The 21484-nt window shown below is 39.4% G+C and overlaps 1 protein-coding gene across 12 annotated transcripts in view; it reads right to left on the bottom strand.

Moving 5' to 3' along the window:
* Ubap2 (ubiquitin associated protein 2) overlaps positions 1 to 21484 on the bottom strand; it is a 121932-nt gene that overhangs the window by 77265 nt on the left and 23183 nt on the right. For 8 of the 12 annotated variants that reach the window (XM_087183763.1, XM_021252966.2, XM_087183762.1 and 5 more), the window contains exons 2-3: positions 18630 to 18753; positions 12433 to 12469 (exon numbers count right to left, since the gene is read on the bottom strand). In XM_087183763.1, coding sequence (XP_087039889.1) covers positions 12433 to 12469; positions 18630 to 18709 — 117 coding nt within the window. In that variant the 5' untranslated portion in view covers positions 18710 to 18753. The remainder of the gene's footprint in view (positions 1 to 12432; positions 12470 to 18629; positions 18754 to 21484) is intronic. The other 4 variants (XM_087183766.1, XM_087183770.1, XM_087183765.1 and 1 more) reach the window with 1 other exon arrangement.

The following is a 21484-nucleotide window of genomic DNA, read 5'->3' as shown; positions in this document are numbered from 1 at the left end:
TGCAAGGTCCTGAGTTCCATCCCCAGTACCAAAAAAAAAAAATGGTAGGGCACCCTGGATTAGGCCTGAACTACAGAGTAAGACCCTGTCTCAAAACAAAACTTTTAACTTAAAATTATTGAATTGTAAAGATTTCTGTGATATTTTTGGCAATAAAAAAACTGTTATTACTCTTTCATGCAATGAATTAATAGTAATATATCTATTTGGTATCTTAGTTTTATTTTTTTATTTTTATTTTTTGGTACCGGGGATCGAATTCGGGTCCTTGCACTTGCAGGGCAAGCAGTGGAACCACTGAGCTAAATCTCCAGCCCTGGTATCTTAGTTTTGACAAAGATACCATGAGGGTATACAGGAACTCCCTGACCTACCTCCGTACAGTTTTTTAGTAAATCTAAAATTACTTAAAACAGTTCATTTTTTTAACCAGGAATGGTGGTGCACACCTGTAATCCCAGCACTCTGGGAGCCTGAAGCAAAGAGGATCATAAATTGGAGCCACACTACTCTACTTAGGGACTTGAAAATAAAAAGGGGGATGGGATGTAGTTCACTGTGATAGCCCTGGGTTCAATCCTCAGTACAGTAAAAATAAATAAATAAATAAATAAATAAATAAATAAATAAAATTAATTCATTAATTAAATGTTTGCTTTTTAGCTGGGTGTGGTGGCATACACCTGTAGTCCCAGCACTCTGGGAGGCTGAGGCAGGGGGACTGCCATGAGTTCAAATTACCCTTCTTATCCAAAGTCTTCATTAACTGCTAACACAACTGTATCTAAAACTCTAAAATAGCTCACTGAATGATTCTCAAGGAAAAAAGCCACACATCACAAGGAATAAATGAATGTCTTTTCTTCTTGGATTTTAATATACACTGAGCTCATTTCAAGTAATCTCACAAAGTGGGGGGAGAGTTGTTGGCATTTTTTGCAATGTATTACACTTTTCACAAGGACTTTCCAGTCTATGTGGGTGGATACTTACACAAATTTCAGCATTTGTGGCCTGTTCTGGACAATTTAATGGTCAGTTTTGTCATTCCACTGTATGCCTGCTATAACCTCAGTATAACTGCTGTAAGGCTGTTACATTACACCTAGAACGATACTTCTACAGAAACTCAGTATCCACACTGACAATTTTACCTCAGCACTTTTCAATACATATAAGGCACTTAAATGCACTCTCATTGTACCTACTGCACATAAGACAATCATTCCCCCAACCTACCCTCACTCAGAAGTCCCACTGCTGCAACTAAAAGGCATGATAGGGCTGGGGATTTAGCTCAGTGGTTCTGCTGTCTGCCTTGCAAGGTCCTGAGTTTGATCCCCGGTACCAAAAAAAATAAAAATAAAAGGCATGATAAATGAATGCAGTAAGAAGAACCCTAAGAGGAAAAACTAAAGAGGAAGATGAGCTCTGGAAAGATGGTAGTCTCCGATTAGAATTTGAACGCTTGGTAACAGCAACCTCTTCTGAATCAAAGTAGACCGCTGAGTCAGGCATGGTGGCACACATTTATAATCCTAGCACTCTTCCAGGCTGAGGCTAGAGAACTGCAAGTTTAAATCCCACCTCGGAAAACTGGTGACTTAGCAAGACCATGTCTCAAAATAAAACATAAAAAAAGGGGTGGGATGTAGCTCAGTGTAAAGGACCTGGTTCAATCTCATGTACTGCAAAAATAAATGAATGAATGAATGGAAGAAAACAGACCATATGCAGCCCTAAACTAAGTCTACATGAATAGTTAGCCTACTTTTCCTAACACAAATATCTTTCACTCCCTGAGTCACAGATCTAAAAAATGTACTCTACTCTCACTTAAAAATGCCCTGCAACTAGTCTACAAATATGTAAAAACAACCGGCAATATGAAAGAGCTTGCTTTCTCAATACCTTTGCCAAAATGGGCACTTCAAAAATAAGGTCATTTATTTTTGAAAATAAGGGGATTTAACTCAGTGGTTTCACCACCTGCTGCGCAAGCGCAAGGACCAATAAATAAATAAATAAATAAATAAATAAATAAATAAATACGGTCATTTTAATGAACAAAGCTGACATTTAAGGGCTGAGGTTACAATTCATTAGTACAGTGTGTGCCTAACACATCCAAGGCCTGGAGAAAGGTATCAAGACCACTCTAACCCCCAAAAATATAACAAGGCCCTGGGTGAATACCAAGCAATACCCTCAAAAATGTATTTAGTTTAATTTTTATTTCTTAGATGACCATTTAAAGTAAACTTTTTAAAATATGTTAACTCTGAGCTAGGGTATATCTGTGTGGCAAAGTACCTGCCTACCATGAAGGAGGACCTGAGCTCCACCCACAGTACTGCAATCAATAGAGAGAAAAGAAAGAAAAGAGAAGAGAAGGAAAATAGAAGAGAAAGGAAAAATTATGAGAAAAGAAAAATGGAAACGAAGTCTATGTAAATAGGGAAGGGTGGAGGGGGTGAAAGGCACACAGGTAATGGGGAAAAAAATAAGAACCAAGATACATCATGTAGAGGTACAAGCACCCAATGATAAATATAAACATATTGTAGGGCCGGGGATTTAGCTCAGTGGTTTGGCCACCTGCTCTGCAGGCGCAAGGACCCGAGTTCAATCCCTGGTACCAAAAAAGAAAAAAGGTAAATGTATTGTATACCTAAAATGTACCAATAAAAGAATTTAAGGAAAAAAAAAAAAGAAAAAAGAAAAGAAAAGTCAAATCCCTGTTACCAAAAAAAAGGAAAAGAAAACAAGGGGGGAGGGCAGGGGAGAGGAAAAGGAAAAGGAAAAGAAAAAGATGAAATATAACTAAATATAGTGATTACATTAGGGGTAGAAAACATGCTAAAATATGACACTACTAGAGTATTATACATTATTGGAAAAATTGAAACAAAAATATAAAAACAAAATATACAAATAAACATAAAAAAGAAGTTGAAATTTGAATTGTAGCAAACACTGTAGCAATTCTGAATTTATTTAACCTGATAGTTGAATTGTATTTATAAAAAACATCTTTGCCAGGCATTGGTGGTGCATGGCTATAATACCAGCTACTTTGGAGGAGGAAGCAAAAGGATCATAAATTTCAGGCCAGCCTAGATAACATGGTAAATATATTAAAACATCTCTAAATAAAAATATAAAAAGAAAAAAAATAAAAAGGGTGAGGATGTACCTCAGTGGTAGAGCATCCCTGAGTTCCCATGCCTAGTACTACTTCAAAAACAAAATGAAATAAAGGAATATTCTTGTTCCTAGAAATTCAAACTTAAGTATTAAAGGGTAAAGGGTAAAATATATATATATTTTTTTTAATTTAACTTACGCTCAAATAGTTCAGAATAACTAATGTATCTGTGTGCATGGAATGTGTACATACAGACAAAAATGAATACACAAAGGTAAAATATGCCAGATGTGGCACAATGTTTTAGAACTAGTAAAGGGTATATGGGAGTTCTTTAAACTACTCCTCCAATATTTCAGCAAAACCAAACATCTAATTATTAGGGGCAATAATACAAAACAAAACACTGTGTACAAAGGTCTTATGAACTTCAAAAATATAATCAGAAAAACCACCAAAAAATACAAGATTCCCATGGAAGCAATTTCTGACATGTGACAAAAGCAAACACGGAGGAACCTAATGTGCCTAAGAACAGGAAAACCCCAAGCAGCCAAGAAATACATAGCACTTGTAAAATAAGGGTCAATTTGAGAATAACAGCTGAACTTGTAGGGTTCTGCCCACTACAACAGCAAGCTAATTGCAGTGACAGCAGAAAGATTTAGAGTCCAAGACAGTCTATCACCATAAACTTCAAACCTAACCAGAGTTCCCTTAATGAAGAAAATCTGGGAGTAGAATCAAAATTGAGAGACACATATAGAAAGAAAGAAAAGGGCTGGTGACACATATAGAAAGAAAAGGGCTGGCATAGTGGCACATGCCTATAATCCCAGCACTAAGGGAAGCTGAGGCAGGAGAACCTCAAGGGAAAAAGAATACAAAAGGAACAGAGCCAGGAAATCTCAGAAAGCAAGCCTTCCTACTCTAAGTCCAAGAAAATTCATAAAAATAGACAACAGAAGATAAGTCAAATCTCACACAGTTAATACAAGATAAAAAGAGTAAGGAGTAGCCAGGCGTGGTGGCACATGCCTGAGATCCCAGCACTCAGAAGGCTGAGGGAGGAGGAACACTTGAGTTCGAAACCAGCCTAGACTACATGGTAAGTTCAAGGCCAGCCTGAACTGTATAGCTAGGCCCTGTCTCAGAAAAAAAACACAATAAACCAGGCATGGTGGTACATGCCCGTAATCCTAGCACTCAGGAGGCTGCAGCAGGAGGATCACCCTGAGTTCGAGGCCAGCCTGGGCTACATAGTGAGTTTGAGGACAGCCTACACAGCTAGACACTCTCCAAAAAAAAAAAAAAAAGAGTAAGGCCAAGGATTTAGCTCAGTGGTTCAGGCACCTGCCTCACAAGTGCAAGGTCCTGAGTTCGATCCCTGATACCAAAAAAAAAAAAAAAAAAAAAAAGAATAAGGAGCAGATTAATAATTCATCCCTGGGCTGGGGAGTCAGCTCAGTGGTTTCGCTGCCTGCTGCACAAGCGCAAGGAGCCGAGTTCGATCCCCGGTACCAAAATAATAATAATAATAATAATAATAATTCATCCCTAATGAACACATGCCAGAAAATCATGCAGAACAAAGCAAAATTGCTACTTTCTGTTTCAAATTGATCCACAAGACACTTAGCACTAAGAAAAAGAAGTCATTGATCAAAGAATCAACCAAATGACATCTGATAGAATACTATTAAGTTTTTCTAATTCTGACTTAACATAAAATTTACAAAGTAATTAGAAAAATATATATAACCAAATGAAAATGAAGACTACACTAGGAAGAATACAAAATTGAATTTTTAGCTGGGGATTTAGCTTAGTGGTTCCAGCGCCTGCCTCACAAGCGCAAGGTCCCAAGTTTGATTCCCGGTACCAAAAAAAAAAAATTTGAATTTTTAATAGTTAATGTGCCAAGAAAAACACAGGGTGAAATGAGAGAATTTTGGGGTTTTTTTAGACAAGGACTTGCTATGTTCCTCAGTCTGGTCTCAAACTCCTGGGCTCAAGGAATTCTTCCTCCTCAGGAGACTACAGGTACACACCTCTGAAGCCAGCAAGTGAGGGAAATTTTTAAGTAAAAAAGAAATTAACATAAGGAAAAAAGTACTAGGCATGGTGCCACATGCCTGCAATCCCAGCACTTGGGGAGCTGAGCCAGAAGGATCACAATTTCAAAATTAAAAAAAAAAAAAATTAAAAGGGTTTGAGATGTAGCCCAGTGCAAAAGCCCTGGGTTCAATCTTCAGTACAGCAAAAAAAGAGAGACAGACAGACAGAGTCAGAACAAACACAAAGAGTAATCAGAGAAAAGAAACCCAAGAGCCAAATACTGAAGACTGGCAAAAGACAATCCAACTTCAAACAATTCAAATTTCTGAGGGAAAAAAAGTATATAAAACACATAAACACTTAAAAGTAATATTCAAGAAAAATCTTGAAACAAACAAAAAATGTTTAAATATGTGAAAGAAAACACACTGTAATTGAGAATATGAACCCATAACAATCCACACTAAGACATATTTTTAAAGAAATGGGACTCTACAAAGCAAGCATCCATTAGGCATGCAGGCAAAAATGGCAAGGGACATACAAGGTAAAGAAATCAGATTATCAAAAACTTATCAAGGGCAATATCCTGTGCAGAAAGAAAATACCCACATGAGCCTATGATTTATAGCCAACAAAACAGTTTATAGCCACTAAACCAAAACTATACACTCAAGTATAAAGGGCATAAATTGTCATCAATACCAATGAAGTCAGGCAACACTAGTCCTGTGAATCTTCCCTGAAGAATCAAAATAGCCATAGGGTGTGGAGCATGAGGACAGGATCTCACTTTGTTCCTGGCTGGCCTCAAACTTGGAATCCTCCTTCCTCAGCCTCCCAAAAGCTGGGATTACAGGCATGTACCACCACACCTGAGCCAAAATGAGTAGCAATACTGTTGATAGTCACTACTAAATATAAACTTAGCTGGGTGTGATGGCTCATGCCTATAATCCTAGCACTTGGGAAGCTGAGGCAGGCAGATCCAAGAGTTCCTGGTCAGCCTGGGCTACATAGTGAGCTCAAGGCCAATGTGAACTACACGGTGAGACTCTGTCTCTTAAAAAAAAAGTGTGCTTGTAATATATAATATGTGTGTATGTATGAACTAAAAATATTTGGCCAAATGGGAGAAAAGTTTAATACACAGTGGGTACACAATACAGACATAGTACAATTCTTTAAAAAGGAAAAAGATGGAAAATCTCTGCCACTTCCAGATGAAGCAAATCCAAGTGACATGGGTCTAATAGCCTGTACCTTAAGCAGTAGGTGCACCAGCTTTGCGAGGGTTTGGCTTGCACACTATCACTTTTTCAGTTGAGGACATTAATCAAGTAAAATATGCTTTTCAGAACATTAACTGAAACCAGACGTGGTAGTCCACATTTGTAATCCCAGCTACTCTCAGGTGGCTGGAGCAGGAGGAGCACACAGCCCGGCCTGAGCAATTTAGCAAGAATTGAAAATTTAAAAAATTTTAAAGGCTTGAGGGTGTAGCTCATGACAGAGTGCTTTTCCTTTTTTTTTTGGTACCAGGGATCAAACTCGGGTCCTTCCGCTTGCAAGGCAGGCAGCGGAACCACTGAGCTAAATCCCCAGCCCCAGAGTGCTTTTCTAACCAAACACAATGGCTGTGTAATGTTGAGAATCATAGCAGACAATAGTTCCCACATACAGAAAAACATCACGAGGCAGCAAATTGTAAAAGTAACACTATGAGGAGCCAGCCGTGGGGGAAACACCTATAGTCACAGCACTTTGGGAGGCTGAGGCAGGAGGAAAAGTTCAAGCCGGTCTGGACAACTCAATCAGACACTGCATCAAAAATAAAGGTAGGGGGCCGGGAATTTAGCTTAGCGGCCTCGCAAGCGCAAGGTCCTGAGTTCGATCCCCAGTACCTGAAAAAAATAAAAAATAAAAATAAAAATATCAAAGTAAAAAGAAGCCAGGGATTTAGCTCAGTGGTTCTACTGCCTGCCTCAAAAGCGTGAGGACCCGAGTTCGATCCCCAGTACCAAAAAAAAAATTTTTTTAAGTAAAAAGAGATGGAGATGTAGCTCAGTGCAGAGGTCCTGGGTTCGATCCCCAGTACTGAAGAGGGGGAGGTGGATTATGGCCAGGAGATCCCAGGTTTGTAAAAGGACAGCAGACACAGAGTGCCTCTTGGCTAAGGAGTATTTCCCATTAGTACTGATAAAGACCAAAGCCCTTGATGTACAGTGATCCTGCTCCTGTGGAAAAGTCAGATTAACTTAACCAAGCAGTTTCCTTGAAATATACAAAAACTACTTGATTAGATATTTGTCCTATCAACTGACTTAAATCCATCTGAACCAGAGCTGGAATATAATTAAAATTTTTCAACTCAGGGGTTGGGGTTGAGTGCATCACTCAAGGCCCCAGGTTCGATCCTCAAAACTGCAAAAGAAATTAATTCATAAAATTCTTACAGAAACAGAGATTAATGCCCAAGTTGTTGCTCCAGCAGTGATATCTAGACATTTACACCCAATGTTTTATAACCCAATACCACTAACAAGAATATTTTATAAAAACAAGCAAACATTTACGGAGGCCTCTGGAAGGAAGAGGGTACCAGGAGCATTTCTGTGTAACTCAAAACAATATTGGAGAAAAGGCAGAGATTGGGGTAAATGTGGAGATCACACAGTGGTAGTTTCCTTAGAATGTTACATATATAAAGTGGAATAAAGTGAATAATTTGGGGAAATTCTACCATCTCCCAGTTCCTTTTTTTTTGGTACCAGGGATCAAACTCAGGACCTTGTACTTTCAAGGCTGGTTCGGCACAACTGAGTTAAATCCCCGGCCCCATCTGCCAGTTCTTACAGAACCAGGATTCTCAATGTGGAAAAGTGATAAAGATGTAATAAAAAAAGTTTAAAACTATCACATTAACTCATGAGATAATTTACTTCAAAAAAAATCTCTTCCCTGTCCACTGAAGAGCTACAAGAGTTCAATTACCAAATCAATAACAATAAATATCCTCAGTTCCCAGATTTAAATCACTAAATACCACTTCCCAATAAAACAAGGAGACCTTAGAGCAATGGCTGATTCCAAGTAAAAGCAGAAAATGTACAAGATAAGTTTGGAATATTTTGTCCTAACAATTTATAAGGACACTGCCAGTGATTACTAGGACCATGTTCCAAAGCACTCAAGAGCCAGCGTGAAGCAACTTGCTCTAGCCAAAGATGGGCTAATATGAACTTCAAAAACAGTTAACCAAAGCCTAGCAAATGTTTAAATCACTAAGTTTATAATGATATTTTTAAAAATACTAATTATTCACCTTTGAAGGATGATGGGTAATCAGTTATCTTAAAAATTGATAAATTGAGCCGGGTGTAGTGGTATACACATGTAATCCCAGCACTTGGGAGGCTGAGGCAAGAGAAACAAGTGAGTTCAAGACCAGCCTGGGTTACGGAGTAAATTCAAGGCCATGGTTCCACCGCCTGCCTCGAAAGCACAAGGTCCTGAGTTCAATCCCCGGTACCAAAAAAAGAAAAAAAAAAAATGTGGTTTCAAAGCAAAACATCTATCAGGCCAGGGATTTAGCTCAGTGGTTCTGCTGCCTGCCTCCCAAGCACAAGGACCCAAGTTTGATCCCCCATACCAAAAATATTCAAGGTCAGACTGAACTACATAGTGAGAGTCTGTCTCAAAAAAAAAAAAACCAAATAAATAAATAAAGTGTGCAAAGACTAAACAATAGCAATTAGGGATACACATGGATGATAAAATTCCAACAGCCATGCAATCTTGAGAATGACATGTTACAAGACTCATAGAAAGGGCCAACAGCTATCTGGTAAACAACCATCTGTGGAGAACTACCATTCTATCAAACCTAAAATTTCCTATTTTTAAAAACTATGAGCAGGGAATGGTGGCACACACCTGCAATCCTAGCATTCTGGGAGGCTTAGCCAGGAGGATTGCAAATTCAAACCTAGTCTGGGAAACTTAGTGAGACCTGTCTTTTTTTTTTTAAATGAAGTCTCACTATGTAGTTCAGGCTGGTCTGAACTCACTGCTGTTCCCCCTGCCTTAGCCTCCCAAGTGCTGGGATTATAGGTGTGCAGCACCACACCCAGCTGAGACCTGAGACCTGTCTTTAAAGCTAAAAAATTAAAAGGGCTAGGAATGTAGCTCAGTAGGAAGCCCCAAGTTCAATTCCTAGCACCAAAAAAGTCACAAAAAGAGAGCTTCTATTTTACTGTTTAGAAAGGATCAGTTCTACTCCATACTGTCCCCCTCAAGTATTTTACCCAAGCTTATACTGCTTGTCAGTGGTACAGGTCTCTATTAGGTGTATTCTGTCCATTACTTATCATGCAGTCTTGCAGACAGAGAAAAAGCTACTTTAAATCTCAGGGATTTAGCTCAGTGGTGCTGCGACTGCCTCACAAGTGCAAGGTCCTGAATTCAATCCCCAGTACCAAAAAAGAAAAAAAAAGCTACTTAAGGTCCAAGAATGCTGCAATGGCAGTGTATAGGTTGATGATGTAGCCACAAGAAGGAAAGGAGGTAATGGGAGATATTTCCTTCTGTCATTAACTGAGACAGAATGAAGTGACCACACATGTGCAAGTATTGGGACGCTGAAAGAACACAAGCCACATTAAAGACCTGGAAAACCTGTGAGAGTCTGAAATGAAAAGAGGTACACAGGGCTGGGGATTTAGCTCAGTGGTTTTGCCGTCTGCCTTGCAAGCACAAGGTCCTGAGTTCGATCCCCAGTACCAAAAAAAAAGGAAAAAGGGGGCTAGTAATGTAGTTCAGTGTGAAGGTGCTAGGTTCAGTTGCCGGTATCTCTCCCCAAAAATAGAAAGATGGAAATGAGAGCTGGGGCAAGAGATTGACAAGGCGGAAAAAGAAAGTAGTACATAAAGAAAATCACCAGAATTCTAAAGCAGGAAGAATATTTGTGCAAAGAAAATGTTCTGAGAAACTACTTCATCGTTACAGCACTTGCCTAGCAGAGCAAGATCATGGATTAGATCTTCAGCACCAAAAACAAACAAAAAAGACATAAAATTACAAACAAATATTACACACTAGGTAATGAGATACATGCTGAAGTGTCTAGGGGTATAGTATATTAATGTCTAAATAAGATAGAAAATAAGTAAGCTATGGGCCGGGGATTTAGCTCAGTGGTTTCACCACCTGCTGCATAAGCGCAAGGACCAGAGTTCGATCCCCAGTACCAAAAAGAAAAGAAAATAAGTAAGCTAGGAGAATAATGGCTGGCTAAAGAGATATGATAAACAGAGAAAAGATAATTGAGTATGAGTGTTCACTGTATAACTCATAAATTTTCTTTGTTAAATTATTTTCATAATAAAATGTATGAGGGAGATATTGAGCAGATAGAAAAAGAAGCCCTGAAGGAAGGCCATTAAGTTTAGAGGGATAAGGGTGAAACAGTTAAACAATCAAAAAGAAGGCCAGGCCTGGTGGCGCACACCCAGCACGCAGAGTACTATAATCCCAGTACTCTGAAGGCTGAAGCACTAGGGTCCCCATGACTGCAAGTTCAAGGCCAGCCTGGGCTACACAGTGAGTTCAAGACCAGGCAGAACTACATAGTGAGACCCTGTCTCAAACAAAACAAAACAAAACAAAACAAAACTGAGAAAATGAAATCATGGACCACTTATAGAAAATCACTCACTGGTACATGATGAGTATCACTTCAAAAATGTGCCTGGGGGGTCCGGGATTTAGCTTAGTGGTTCTTCCACCTGCCTTGCAAGTGCAAGGACCCACGTTTGATCCCCGGTAACAAAACAAAACAAAAATGTGCCTGGTTCAGGACAGTACAAGACAGATCAAGGTAAAGCTGGGGAGCAGCTCAGTGGCAAAGCACGTACATGCACAAGGTCTTGGGTTCAATCCCCAGTACACCAAAAATAAAAAAGACAAAGGCTAAGGATTTTGGCTGAAATCTTTCACAGAAAGTATTTAAAACTCACAAAGCGTAATAGGGAGAGAACAGCAACAAAGGTCGGCTCTATAGGCAGTGATTTTTGTTGATTTTTCAGTGCTGGAGATCAAACTCACAGCCTTACATTTGCAGAGCAAGTACTACACCACTGAGTTACACTCCCCAACCAAAGGCACTGATATTTAAACTTCATAACTGCCTGAGAATTGTTTGTGCTTTGTAAATGTGTATAATTAACAAAAACAAATCCTCCTCAACCTCATTAAGATATCCTATAAAATGTTAACAAAAAAGCTCTTGAATCAAGAGAACCTGTTGGGGCCGGGGATTTAGCCCAGTGGTTCCGTCGCCTGCCTAGCAAGTGCAAGGACCCGAGTTCAATCCCCGGTAACATCAACAAAAAAAGAACCTGTTGGTTTTAAAAATGAAGTTATTAATAGCTTCATGCACGCTAAGCACAAACTCTACCACTGCGCTATACATACCTAACACCTACGTGTTTCTATATTTTCATTTTGATATTTTTTCTCCCATACATTTCTAACTATAAAGTCACTATTCACTGCCATACATAAAAACTAATTACTGATTTACTAAAAAACCTAGCTTTTAGCACCAGGGATTTACCACAGTGGTTTAGACACCTGCCTCGCAACCACAAGGTCCCAAGTTCGATCCCCCATACCAAAAAAAAAAAAAAAACACCTAGCTTTTTCAGCTTAAGTATACGACTCAGATAGTCTTTGCATTTCGCTTCAGTGATATCAAGGGTCTTTTTGTTGTTGTTTTTTTTGTTACCAGAGATCGACCTCGAGTCCTTGCACTTGTGCAGCAGGTATCGGGTATCGGAACCACTGCGCTAAATCCCCGGCCCGTGATACCAAGTTTTATTCCTGAGTACAAACTAAACTTCTGAAAGCATAGCTGATAACTTTTTGGTACCGGGGATCGAACTCAGGTCCTTGAACTTGCAAGGCAGGTGGTGGCACCACTGAGCTAAATCCCCGGCCCATAGCTAGTAACATTTAGCAGCTGTAAACAACCACAGTATTTCAACATTAGCATTAGCATATTAAGAAAATACTAAATTTTAATAGGAACATTAAATTATTTTTACTTTCATAAAATATCCTACATACCTTAGTTAAGAAGAAAATTACATATTCAATAAACAATTCAATAAATATTGGATATACAAAGCACCAAACATAAATTAAGAGTATAATAGGGAAGTTACCAGGCTGAGCTCTAGAAGTATCAAGAGGTCTGTACAGCTTGGGGAAAAAAAGAGGAAAAAGCAGGGTCAACTGGTAATTCTGGGTTAAACAAGATTAGTGTATGTACCCACCCCACTACTGACATCCACCAGGCCAACTCTCTGAAAGAAATTTTGGCCAAGAAAATCAGCACAGCTGTCTTTCTCTACATTGCTCATCCACTCACATGACTTATCAAAAAGCTAACCTCTTTTCACAATAAAGTGTGCTGACAGCTTTTCTACTAAGCCAAATTTTTGTTTTTGGATCTGTCACCCAGAAAATTTGGAAAATATAACAAAGTAGGGTCACTTTTTTTAAACCATCCTATTCCCACCACCAGAAATAAATATTAACACAATCTATCAGACTTTTTTCTTTAATGTTCAATAATTTTGCTCTAATTTGGGGTCTTTTCTCATTTGAACAGAAACAATGCACTTTCAATTAACATTTTGAATCATAATTTTCAAATATTAAAATCACCTCAAAATTTACATGCGATACACAGTAAGAATAAAGGTTACCACCTCTTGATCACAATCATGCAATTTCTAATTCTTACAATCATCCTGTAAATATCATATCCCATTTTTTAGGGGGTACCAGGGATCGAACTCAGGCCCTTGCACTTGGGAGGCAGGTGGTGGAACCACTGAGCTAAATCCCCAGCCCCCCATATAATTTTTTTGGTACTGGGAATCGAACTTCGGACCTTGCTCTTTCACAGCAGGCAGCAGAACCATTGAGCTAAATCCCCAGCCCAGCCTCCCATATTTTTAAGAGTTTGTACGTCCCCAAGATACTAGAGAAACACTAACCCAGTGATAAAATTGATCATTAGTATATGAAACAAATTCAACTTAACGAATCTGTCTCAAATAAAACATTTTTTTAAAAAGGGATGGAGATGGGCTGGGGATTTAGCTCAGTGGTTTCACCACCTGCTGCACAAGCTCAAGGACCCGAGTTCGATCCCCAATACCACAAAAAAAAAGGGATGGAGATGTAGCTTAGTGCAAAGGCCCTACATTTAATCCCCAGTAACCTCCCATATACTAACACTTCTATGGTATTTCTATCAAAAAATGCACAATCTAACTCCAATCATGAAAAAATATCAGATAAACTCAAACTGAAAGACACTAAACAAAACTGCTCTGTATTCTTCAAATATGTCAATGTCATGGAACATTAAGGAACAGTATAACATTAAAAGAGATTATGGGGGGCCGGGGATTTAGCTCAGTGGTTCTACCACCTGCCTCGCAAGTGCAAGGTCCTGAGTTCAATCCTTGGTACAAAAAAAAGAGAGAGAGACTATGGGGCAGGGTTGTAACTCAGTGTTCAGAGTGTATGCTTAGCATACACTAGGCCGTAGATTCAATTCCCAGCACAAAACAACAGAAAGAGACAGACTGAAGAGAACTGATATCTAAATACAATGCGTGATCAAGGATTTAGCTAAAAAGCCAGACAGGGTGGCACATACCTATAATCCTAGCACTTGAGAGGCTGAAGCAGGAGGACTGCTTGAGTTTGAAGCCAGCCTGGGCTATAATAAGTTCATTCAAGGCCAGCCAGAACTACAGAACAACACCTTGTCTCAAATCTTACACCGAAAAAGATAAAAAAGACATTATTGAAACAATTTGGATAAATATAAATGAAATGTTCTTTTATGTCAAGAGAGTTGGCTTTCTGATTTTGGAATAATTGTACTAGGATTATCTAAAAGATCCTCCTTTTAATATACATTGAAGTATATAGGAGTAAAGAAGCATCATGTCTATAATTTATTATCAAAAGGTTTAGGAAAAAAACAAAACAAAAAAAGGTTCAGGAAGGGCTAAAGATATAGCTCAGTAGTAGAACACTTGCCTAGCATGTATAATACCCTAGGTTCAATACCCAGCATTACAAAAAAAAAAAAGGTTTGGGGAAAACTGTGGATGTGATGGAGAAAAAACCCCAAAGTAAATGTGGTAGAAATATTAACATCTAAGGTATCTGGAAATTATTTACACTATTCTCAACATTTTAAGAGCCTAGAAATTTTCTTTTCTTTTTTTTTGAAATTTTTTTTTTTCGAAATTTTATTTTAAAAACTGAAGCTCTAAAAATTAAATAACTTTTCTAATTAGTAAATTGGTAGACCCAAGACCTAAATGGGTGTGTGTGTGTGTGTGTGTGTGTGTGTGTGTGTGTACAAATTTAAAAGAGATATCCTAGCCAAAAAGGTGATGCACACCTGTAATCCCAGCTACTAGGGCAATTAAGGCAGGAGGATCCCAAGGTTGAGATCAGCCTGGGCAATTCAGTGAGACCTTGTGTCAAAATTTTAAAAAAAAAAGGCTGGGTATGTAGCTCAGTGGTAGAGCTCTTGCCTAGCAAGGACAAGGCCTTGGAGTTCTATCTTTTTTTTTTTTTTTGGTACTGGGGATCATACTCGGGACCTTGCATTTGTGAGGCAGGTATCGGCACCACTGAGCTAAATCCCCAGCCCTGGGAGTTCAAACTCTAATACAAGGTGTAGGGGAGGGAGAGTGTGGGGGACACAGATGAACAGACACTTTCACCATGCAGCTTGGATAGGTCATTTCAAAACTCCACCACCAGACATTTAGAAGTAGGCATCAACATCTTACCCAATAAAGCCACTTTGTTCCCAATTTAAGGTTACTTTCTTAGAAGACACTTCCCAGAATGGGAACGGGATTGATGAAATAATAAGCATATAATTTTTCTTTTTTTTCCCTTTTTTAAAAATGGTGCTGGAGATTGAACCTAGGACCTCACACATGCTATGCAAGCAGCCCATCTCTTAGCTACACCCCCAAGTGCAATATGAAAGAGCTCTCCAATGCATAATATTGCTCTTTTGAAAAATTCTCAAAGTACTTTTACAAAAAGGAGTATTAAAAACCTGATGATCAGCCAAATATGGTGGTACACTCTGTAGTTCCAGCTATTCAAGAGGCTAGAGTAGGAGGATGGCTTCAGCCCAAGAGTTCAATTCTTTTTCCCTCCCTCTGTCCCTATCCCTCCCTCGCTTCCTTTCCCTCCCCCTCTTCCTCTCCCTCTCTCTCCCTCCCTCCCTCCTTCCCTCCCCCACTCTTGGGACATAGGGAATGCTACCCCTCCTCCAATCTAGACACTGATTCTTTGCAAATCAGCTCAGACTTATTTTCCTTGGGAGGGAAGGAAGAGGATACAGTTTACATTCCCAACATTTCGTTTGCTCTCCTTCAGAGCTCACACTTTATTTTCATTAATTTGGTAAATAAAAAAATATAATGACTGTTTTGATTCTTGTCTTTTGGGGTTTTTTGGGTTTTTTGAGACAAGGCTCTCACTATGTAGTCCAGGCTTGTCTTGAACTCACTATGGAACCCAGGCTGGCCTCAAATTCATGGTAATCCTCCTGCTCAGCCTTTCAAGTACTGGGATTACAAGCATCTGACACCACTCTCAGTTTGCTTTCTTTTTTTTTTTTTTAAATGATTAACAGGGCTGTACTTCTTTTCTTTCTTTTTTTTGGAGACAGGGTCTCGCTATATAGTTCAGGCTGGACTTGAACTCAGTATTGTAGCCCAGGCTGGCCCCACACTCAAGGCAATCCTCCTGCCTCAGCCTCTCAAGTACTGGGACTACAGGTGTGCACCACCATACCCAGCCTGCACTTCTGATTACTTCTAATTTTAATTATTCCCTTTCCTTCTTTTTTTTAAAATTTTTTGTCTGGTTTTGGTTTTTTATGACAGGGTCTCGCTATGTAGTTCAAGCTGGTCTTGAACTCACTATGTAGTCCAGAATAGCCTGGAACTGTTGGTAATCCTTCTACCCCAGCCTCTCAGCCTGAGATTACAGGCACACATCATCACATGCAGCAAAAAAGAAAATATGGTATCTTAAAGAGATGTTGTGGGGGCACGTAAGTTAATATTTGTTTTTGTCACTTCTGAAGAAATTATGGAAACCATTTACAGGTCTGATGAGTGAGCCAACATAATGGATCAGGTTGTTAATTTAAATACTGAAATGGTCAGTATTGAATTTTATAAAGGGAGCTGGGGATTTAGCTCAGTGGTTCCACTGCCTACCTTGCAAGCGGAAGGACCTGAGTTCGATGCCCAGTATCAAAAGAAAAAAAAATTTTTATGAAGAACTCAAAGATAGCCAGGCGTGGTGGCACACACCTATAATCCCAGCACTCAGGAGACTGAGGCAGGAGGATCACCTTGAGTTTGAGACCACCCTGGGCTACACAGTGCATTCCAGGTCAGCCTCAACTATATACTGAGACCCTGTCTCAATAAACCAAAGGAAAGACTGGGGTTTTAGCTCAGTGGTGCTGAGCCTACCTTGCAAGTGCAAGGTCCTTATAATCCCCAGTACCGGAAAAAAAAGAAAAAAAGAAATTTAAAAAAAAACTGGGCATGGTGGCACATGCCTGGGATTCCAGCAATTGGGATGTTGAGGCAGGAGGATCACCCTGGTCAGCCTGGGCTACATAGTGAGTTCAAGGCCAAGCTGAACTACATAGTGAGACCCTGTCTCAAAAAACAAAAAACAAACAAAAAAACCCTCAAAGATATAAGCAGTCAAGAGGTATAAAAGAAGCAGGGAAAGGGTGTGGGACCAATGGTTCTCCTTCCTGCAACACATATATCCTATGGTTAGCAGTAATAGATGAAGTTTCTTTTTTTCTTCCCTCCCTCCCTCTTGCCCAGCTAAATATTACTTCTTTGATAACAGATCACTCATTAAGTAAACTCTGTCAAATACGCACTTAAAAAAGGGATAATCTGTGGGCCAGAGATTTAGCTCAGTGGTTCTACCACCTGCTTTGCAAGTGCAAGGTCCTGAGTTCGATCCCTGGCACCAAAAAAAGGGATAATCTGGCCCTAAAAGTACAAAGTTTTTCTTCATCAGTTTCTAAATAAATACCTATCGAAGTGAGAGTATTTAGGAGCAATCACTGATACCACAAATGTCTGTGTGTTAATACTAGCCAAAATACTAGCTAATCTTACTTTGGATTTAATGTGATAATTAAGCAACCTGTGCATTGTGCCCCTCAATGAAAATAGAGCACTGTCAGAAATGCTTATAAAAAGCATTTACAGCTGGGCATGGTGCATCCACCTGTAACCCAGCACTCCAGGGGCTATGGCAAGAGGATAACAAATTTAAGCCAAGCCTGGGCAATTTAGCAGCTTAGTAAAACCCTGTCTCCAAATAAAAAAAAAAAAAACGGAATGGGGTGTAGCTTAGTAGCAAAGCCTTGAGTTCAATTCTCAGAACCAAAAAAAAAAAAAAAGGTACTTGTAAGAGCTAGGGATATAACTCAGTGGTAGAGCACAACCCTGGCATGTGACCCTGGGTTTGATCCCCACTACTTTTTTTTTTTTTTTTTTCTTGCGCTTGCGAGGCAGGAGGCAGAACCACTGAGCTAAATCCACAGCCCCAAAACATTGTTTCCATTTTTAAATTTTCTTTTTTGGGGGGGTACTGGGGATCGAACTCAGGTCCTTGCTCTTACAAGGCAGGCAGCCGAACCGCTGAGCTAAATCGCCAGCCCCTTGATCCCCACTACTACAAAACAAAAAACAAAACAAAAACTAAACTAAAAAATTGTACTTAATTATCAATGTGTAGTCAAAGCATCAATGTGAAATTAGGATGGACCAGATAAGGCTTATTTACCCACTCACATACAACCTCTAAAATGAGGTTTGCCAATCTAGTCAATAGGTTATATAATGTTAACTTTGTACCAGATACTGTGCTCAGAGATTTGCTTGAAATGTCTAAATTCATTTAAACAAATAATATAGGGGCTGAAGGTGTAGTTCAGTGGTAGTGCACTTGCCTAGCACAAAAGAACCCCTGGGTTCAATCCATAGCACTAAAGGAAAGGAGGGAGGGAGGAGTAAAGGCAGGAAGGAGATGCCCTACATGTTGACAAGTAGCTGAAATTCAGGATTAAATTGTTCTCATGGAACACATCCAAATATATCTTATTCAACAATATGACCTCTTTCATATTATTTACTATCTAGTTTTTAAATATACACTTCAAAATCCTGAGCTTTCCTATTTAAAAAAAATGAACTCATGTGCTCTAATTTCCTTAATTCTAAATAAGACTAACAAAAGTTCCATAAAAGCTTACCTGTACCACTTGTTTCTGTGGTTGTGCTGCCTGTGTTGCTGAAATCTGTGTTTTCTCCCGAGCACCTCGGCAACGGTCATTGCTCACTGAAGTCATCATATACAATGTGTACAAAATAGAAAATCTGCAAGAAAGTAGGTATAGTAAGGAAAACTTGCAAATCAGAATAAAAGGGAAACATATAACTCGGGAAAAGAGGACATGTAAAATAAAACATAAAAGCTCTCTTGAAAACTTGTATTCCAGAGAGCTTTTATGTTTTATTTTATTATTCTTTAGAGTTGTAGATTTTGCTTGTGGTAATTTTTTCCTTATTATTTCTCTTTTAGGGGTAGGTATGCTAGGGATTAAATCCAGAATCTCATGCATGCTCAACACATTCTACCACACTCTACCACTCAGCTACACCCCTATATACTGGTAGTTTTTTCAACTAATTTTAATAGTAAACATCTAGGGGCCAGGGATTTAGCTCAGTGGTGCTGCCGCCTGCCTCACAAGCACAAGGTCCTGAGTTCAATTCCCCGTACCAAAAAAAAAAAAAGTAAACATCTAGGAACATAGGAATTCTAAACAAAACCTCAAGCATTAATAATTTTAACTAGCACTCATTTTACCATTATGCTGTAGTTCTAGCTGCTCTTCTATTTGCAGGTGGACACAATATGGCATCCAGCCAAGCTTTTACCTGACAATAACCAAATTCAAAATGTGATGTCAGCTGTGGCACTGAGGCCAGCCTGAGCTATGTAGTGAGTTCAAGGTCAGCCTAAACTACATAGCAAGACCCTGTCTCAAAAAACAAAACCAACAAACAAAAACACAAGATCAAAAAACAAGTTACTGGCCCAGGGATTTAGCTCAGTGGCACCACGTCTACCTCATAAGTGCAAGATCCTGAGTTCAACTGGGGTGGAGCAGACAAGCTATTATTCAGCTGAGGTGTAGCTAGCACCCTGGGTTCAATCTACAGAGGGGGTACACCTAAGGGGACAGGCTATACCTAACAGAAAAAAAACACCTGTGAACAATAAACCTTCCAAGGAGACAAAAACAACTGTACACATATGCAGCAAAATAACTTTCAGAGCCCAGGAGGGTGGCACACCTGTAGTCCCAACTAATTAAGATGTCAAGGAGGAGGCTCACTTAAGGCCAGGAGTAACTCTCCAGCCTTTGCAACATAATGCAATCCCCATCTCAAAAAAAAAAAAAGCTGGCACAGTGGCCCATGCCTATAATCCCAGCACTGAGAGAGGCTGAGGCACAAGGATCACAAGTTCAAGTACCTCCTGGACAATTCAGGAGACCTCGTCTCAAAAATTAAAAAGGACTGGGCCGGGGATTTAGCTCAGTGGTTTCACCACCTGCCTCGCAAGCGCAAGGATCTGAGTTCAATCCCCAGTACCAAAGAAAATAAAAAATAAAAAATAGAAAAAAGAAGGACTGAAGAGTGCACCTGGGTTCGATCCTCTGAACCAGGAAAAAATACACCTGGCTGAGATAGAACTGACATTTTGCAGAACAAGCATAGGGAAAAAAAATGTGACTAAAATCCTCTGGAAAAAACAGCTCACAAAACACATGCAGTTAATGATATATATGATGCAACACACTTAATGTTTTTCTTTTTTTAAATATTTATTTAAAAAGGAACTCTTCAACTCACTAAATTACCAAGGCTTGAACTTCTGATCATTCTACCTCAGCCTCCTAGAGTGCTGGACTACAGGCATGTATCACCATGCCTGGCTTATAAACAAATTTTTTTCTTTTGGTTTTTTGAGGCAGGGTCTCCCTTTGTAGTTCAAGCTGGCCCTGAACTCACTACGTAGCCCAGGTTGGCCTCAAACTCTCGGTGATCCTCCTGCCTCAGGAGTGCTGGGATCACAGGCATGTGCCACTATGGCCAGCATAAACAAATTTCCTTACATTAATTTTACATAAAATTAACTTTTTTGGTGGTACCAGGGATGCAACCCAGTGCTTTGTACATACTACCTGAAAACTCGACGACTGAGCTACATCCTCCTAGGTTCAAAGCCCAGCAACACAAAAAAAGAAAGAAAAGGGCCGGGGATTTAGCTCAGTGGTTCTGCCGCCTGCTTCTAAAGAGCAAGGTCTCCAGTTCAATCCCTGGTATCAAAAAAAAAAAATCACTTTGGCAAAAGGAAGAAAAGCAGAATTGCTTCTGCAATAAGGACCTATTTGCCAAATCATAGGAATTCAGTTTACACCTGTGTTCCCTTCCTCTTATCACTCTCTACCCTAAAGAGCTCTACTACTCTGAAAAACCCAAGAGTATTCTTAGAATAGAAACAGACAAGAGCAAGAGATTCTAAAAATAATCCAGCAGCAACTGAAACATACATATCTCAGGTTCCTGAGCTGCAAGAGGCACCAGGTTACTCCAATCTATCCAATCAAATTTTAAAACCTTTATTTACTTCATTGTAGTCAAAGAAAATTAACAACGTGATAGATTTTTAACATAGATAAGAGCTGCTGCCACAGCAGTACTGAAGATTGAACCCAGGGCCTTTGCACTGAGCTACATCGGCACTTTTTTTTTTGAGACGGGGGTCTCACTGTGTACCCCAGGCTCGCCTAGAAGTCACAATGATCTTCTGGCCTCAGCCTCCCCAGTGCTGGGTTTATAAACCTGTGCCAATAACCCCAGCTTTTTTTTTGAGACAGGGTCTTGCTAAGTCACTAAGTGGCTTAGTTTGAACTGAGTTTGAACTCATCTTCCTGCCTCAGCCTCCAAGAATGCTGGGATTAAAGGTTTGCAACATCAGGCCCACCTTAAGAAAGATCTTAATAGCAAAATGACTGCCTTTTTCAAACAAAATAAA

The sequence above is a fragment of the Heterocephalus glaber genome, unplaced genomic scaffold (assembly GCF_053883595.1).
Source record: "Heterocephalus glaber isolate CG9 unplaced genomic scaffold, H.glaber_assembly_v1.0 deba00001481, whole genome shotgun sequence".
NCBI classification, from domain to species: domain Eukaryota; kingdom Metazoa; phylum Chordata; class Mammalia; order Rodentia; family Bathyergidae; genus Heterocephalus; species Heterocephalus glaber.
This window is presented reverse-complemented; position numbering and strand designations above follow the sequence as displayed.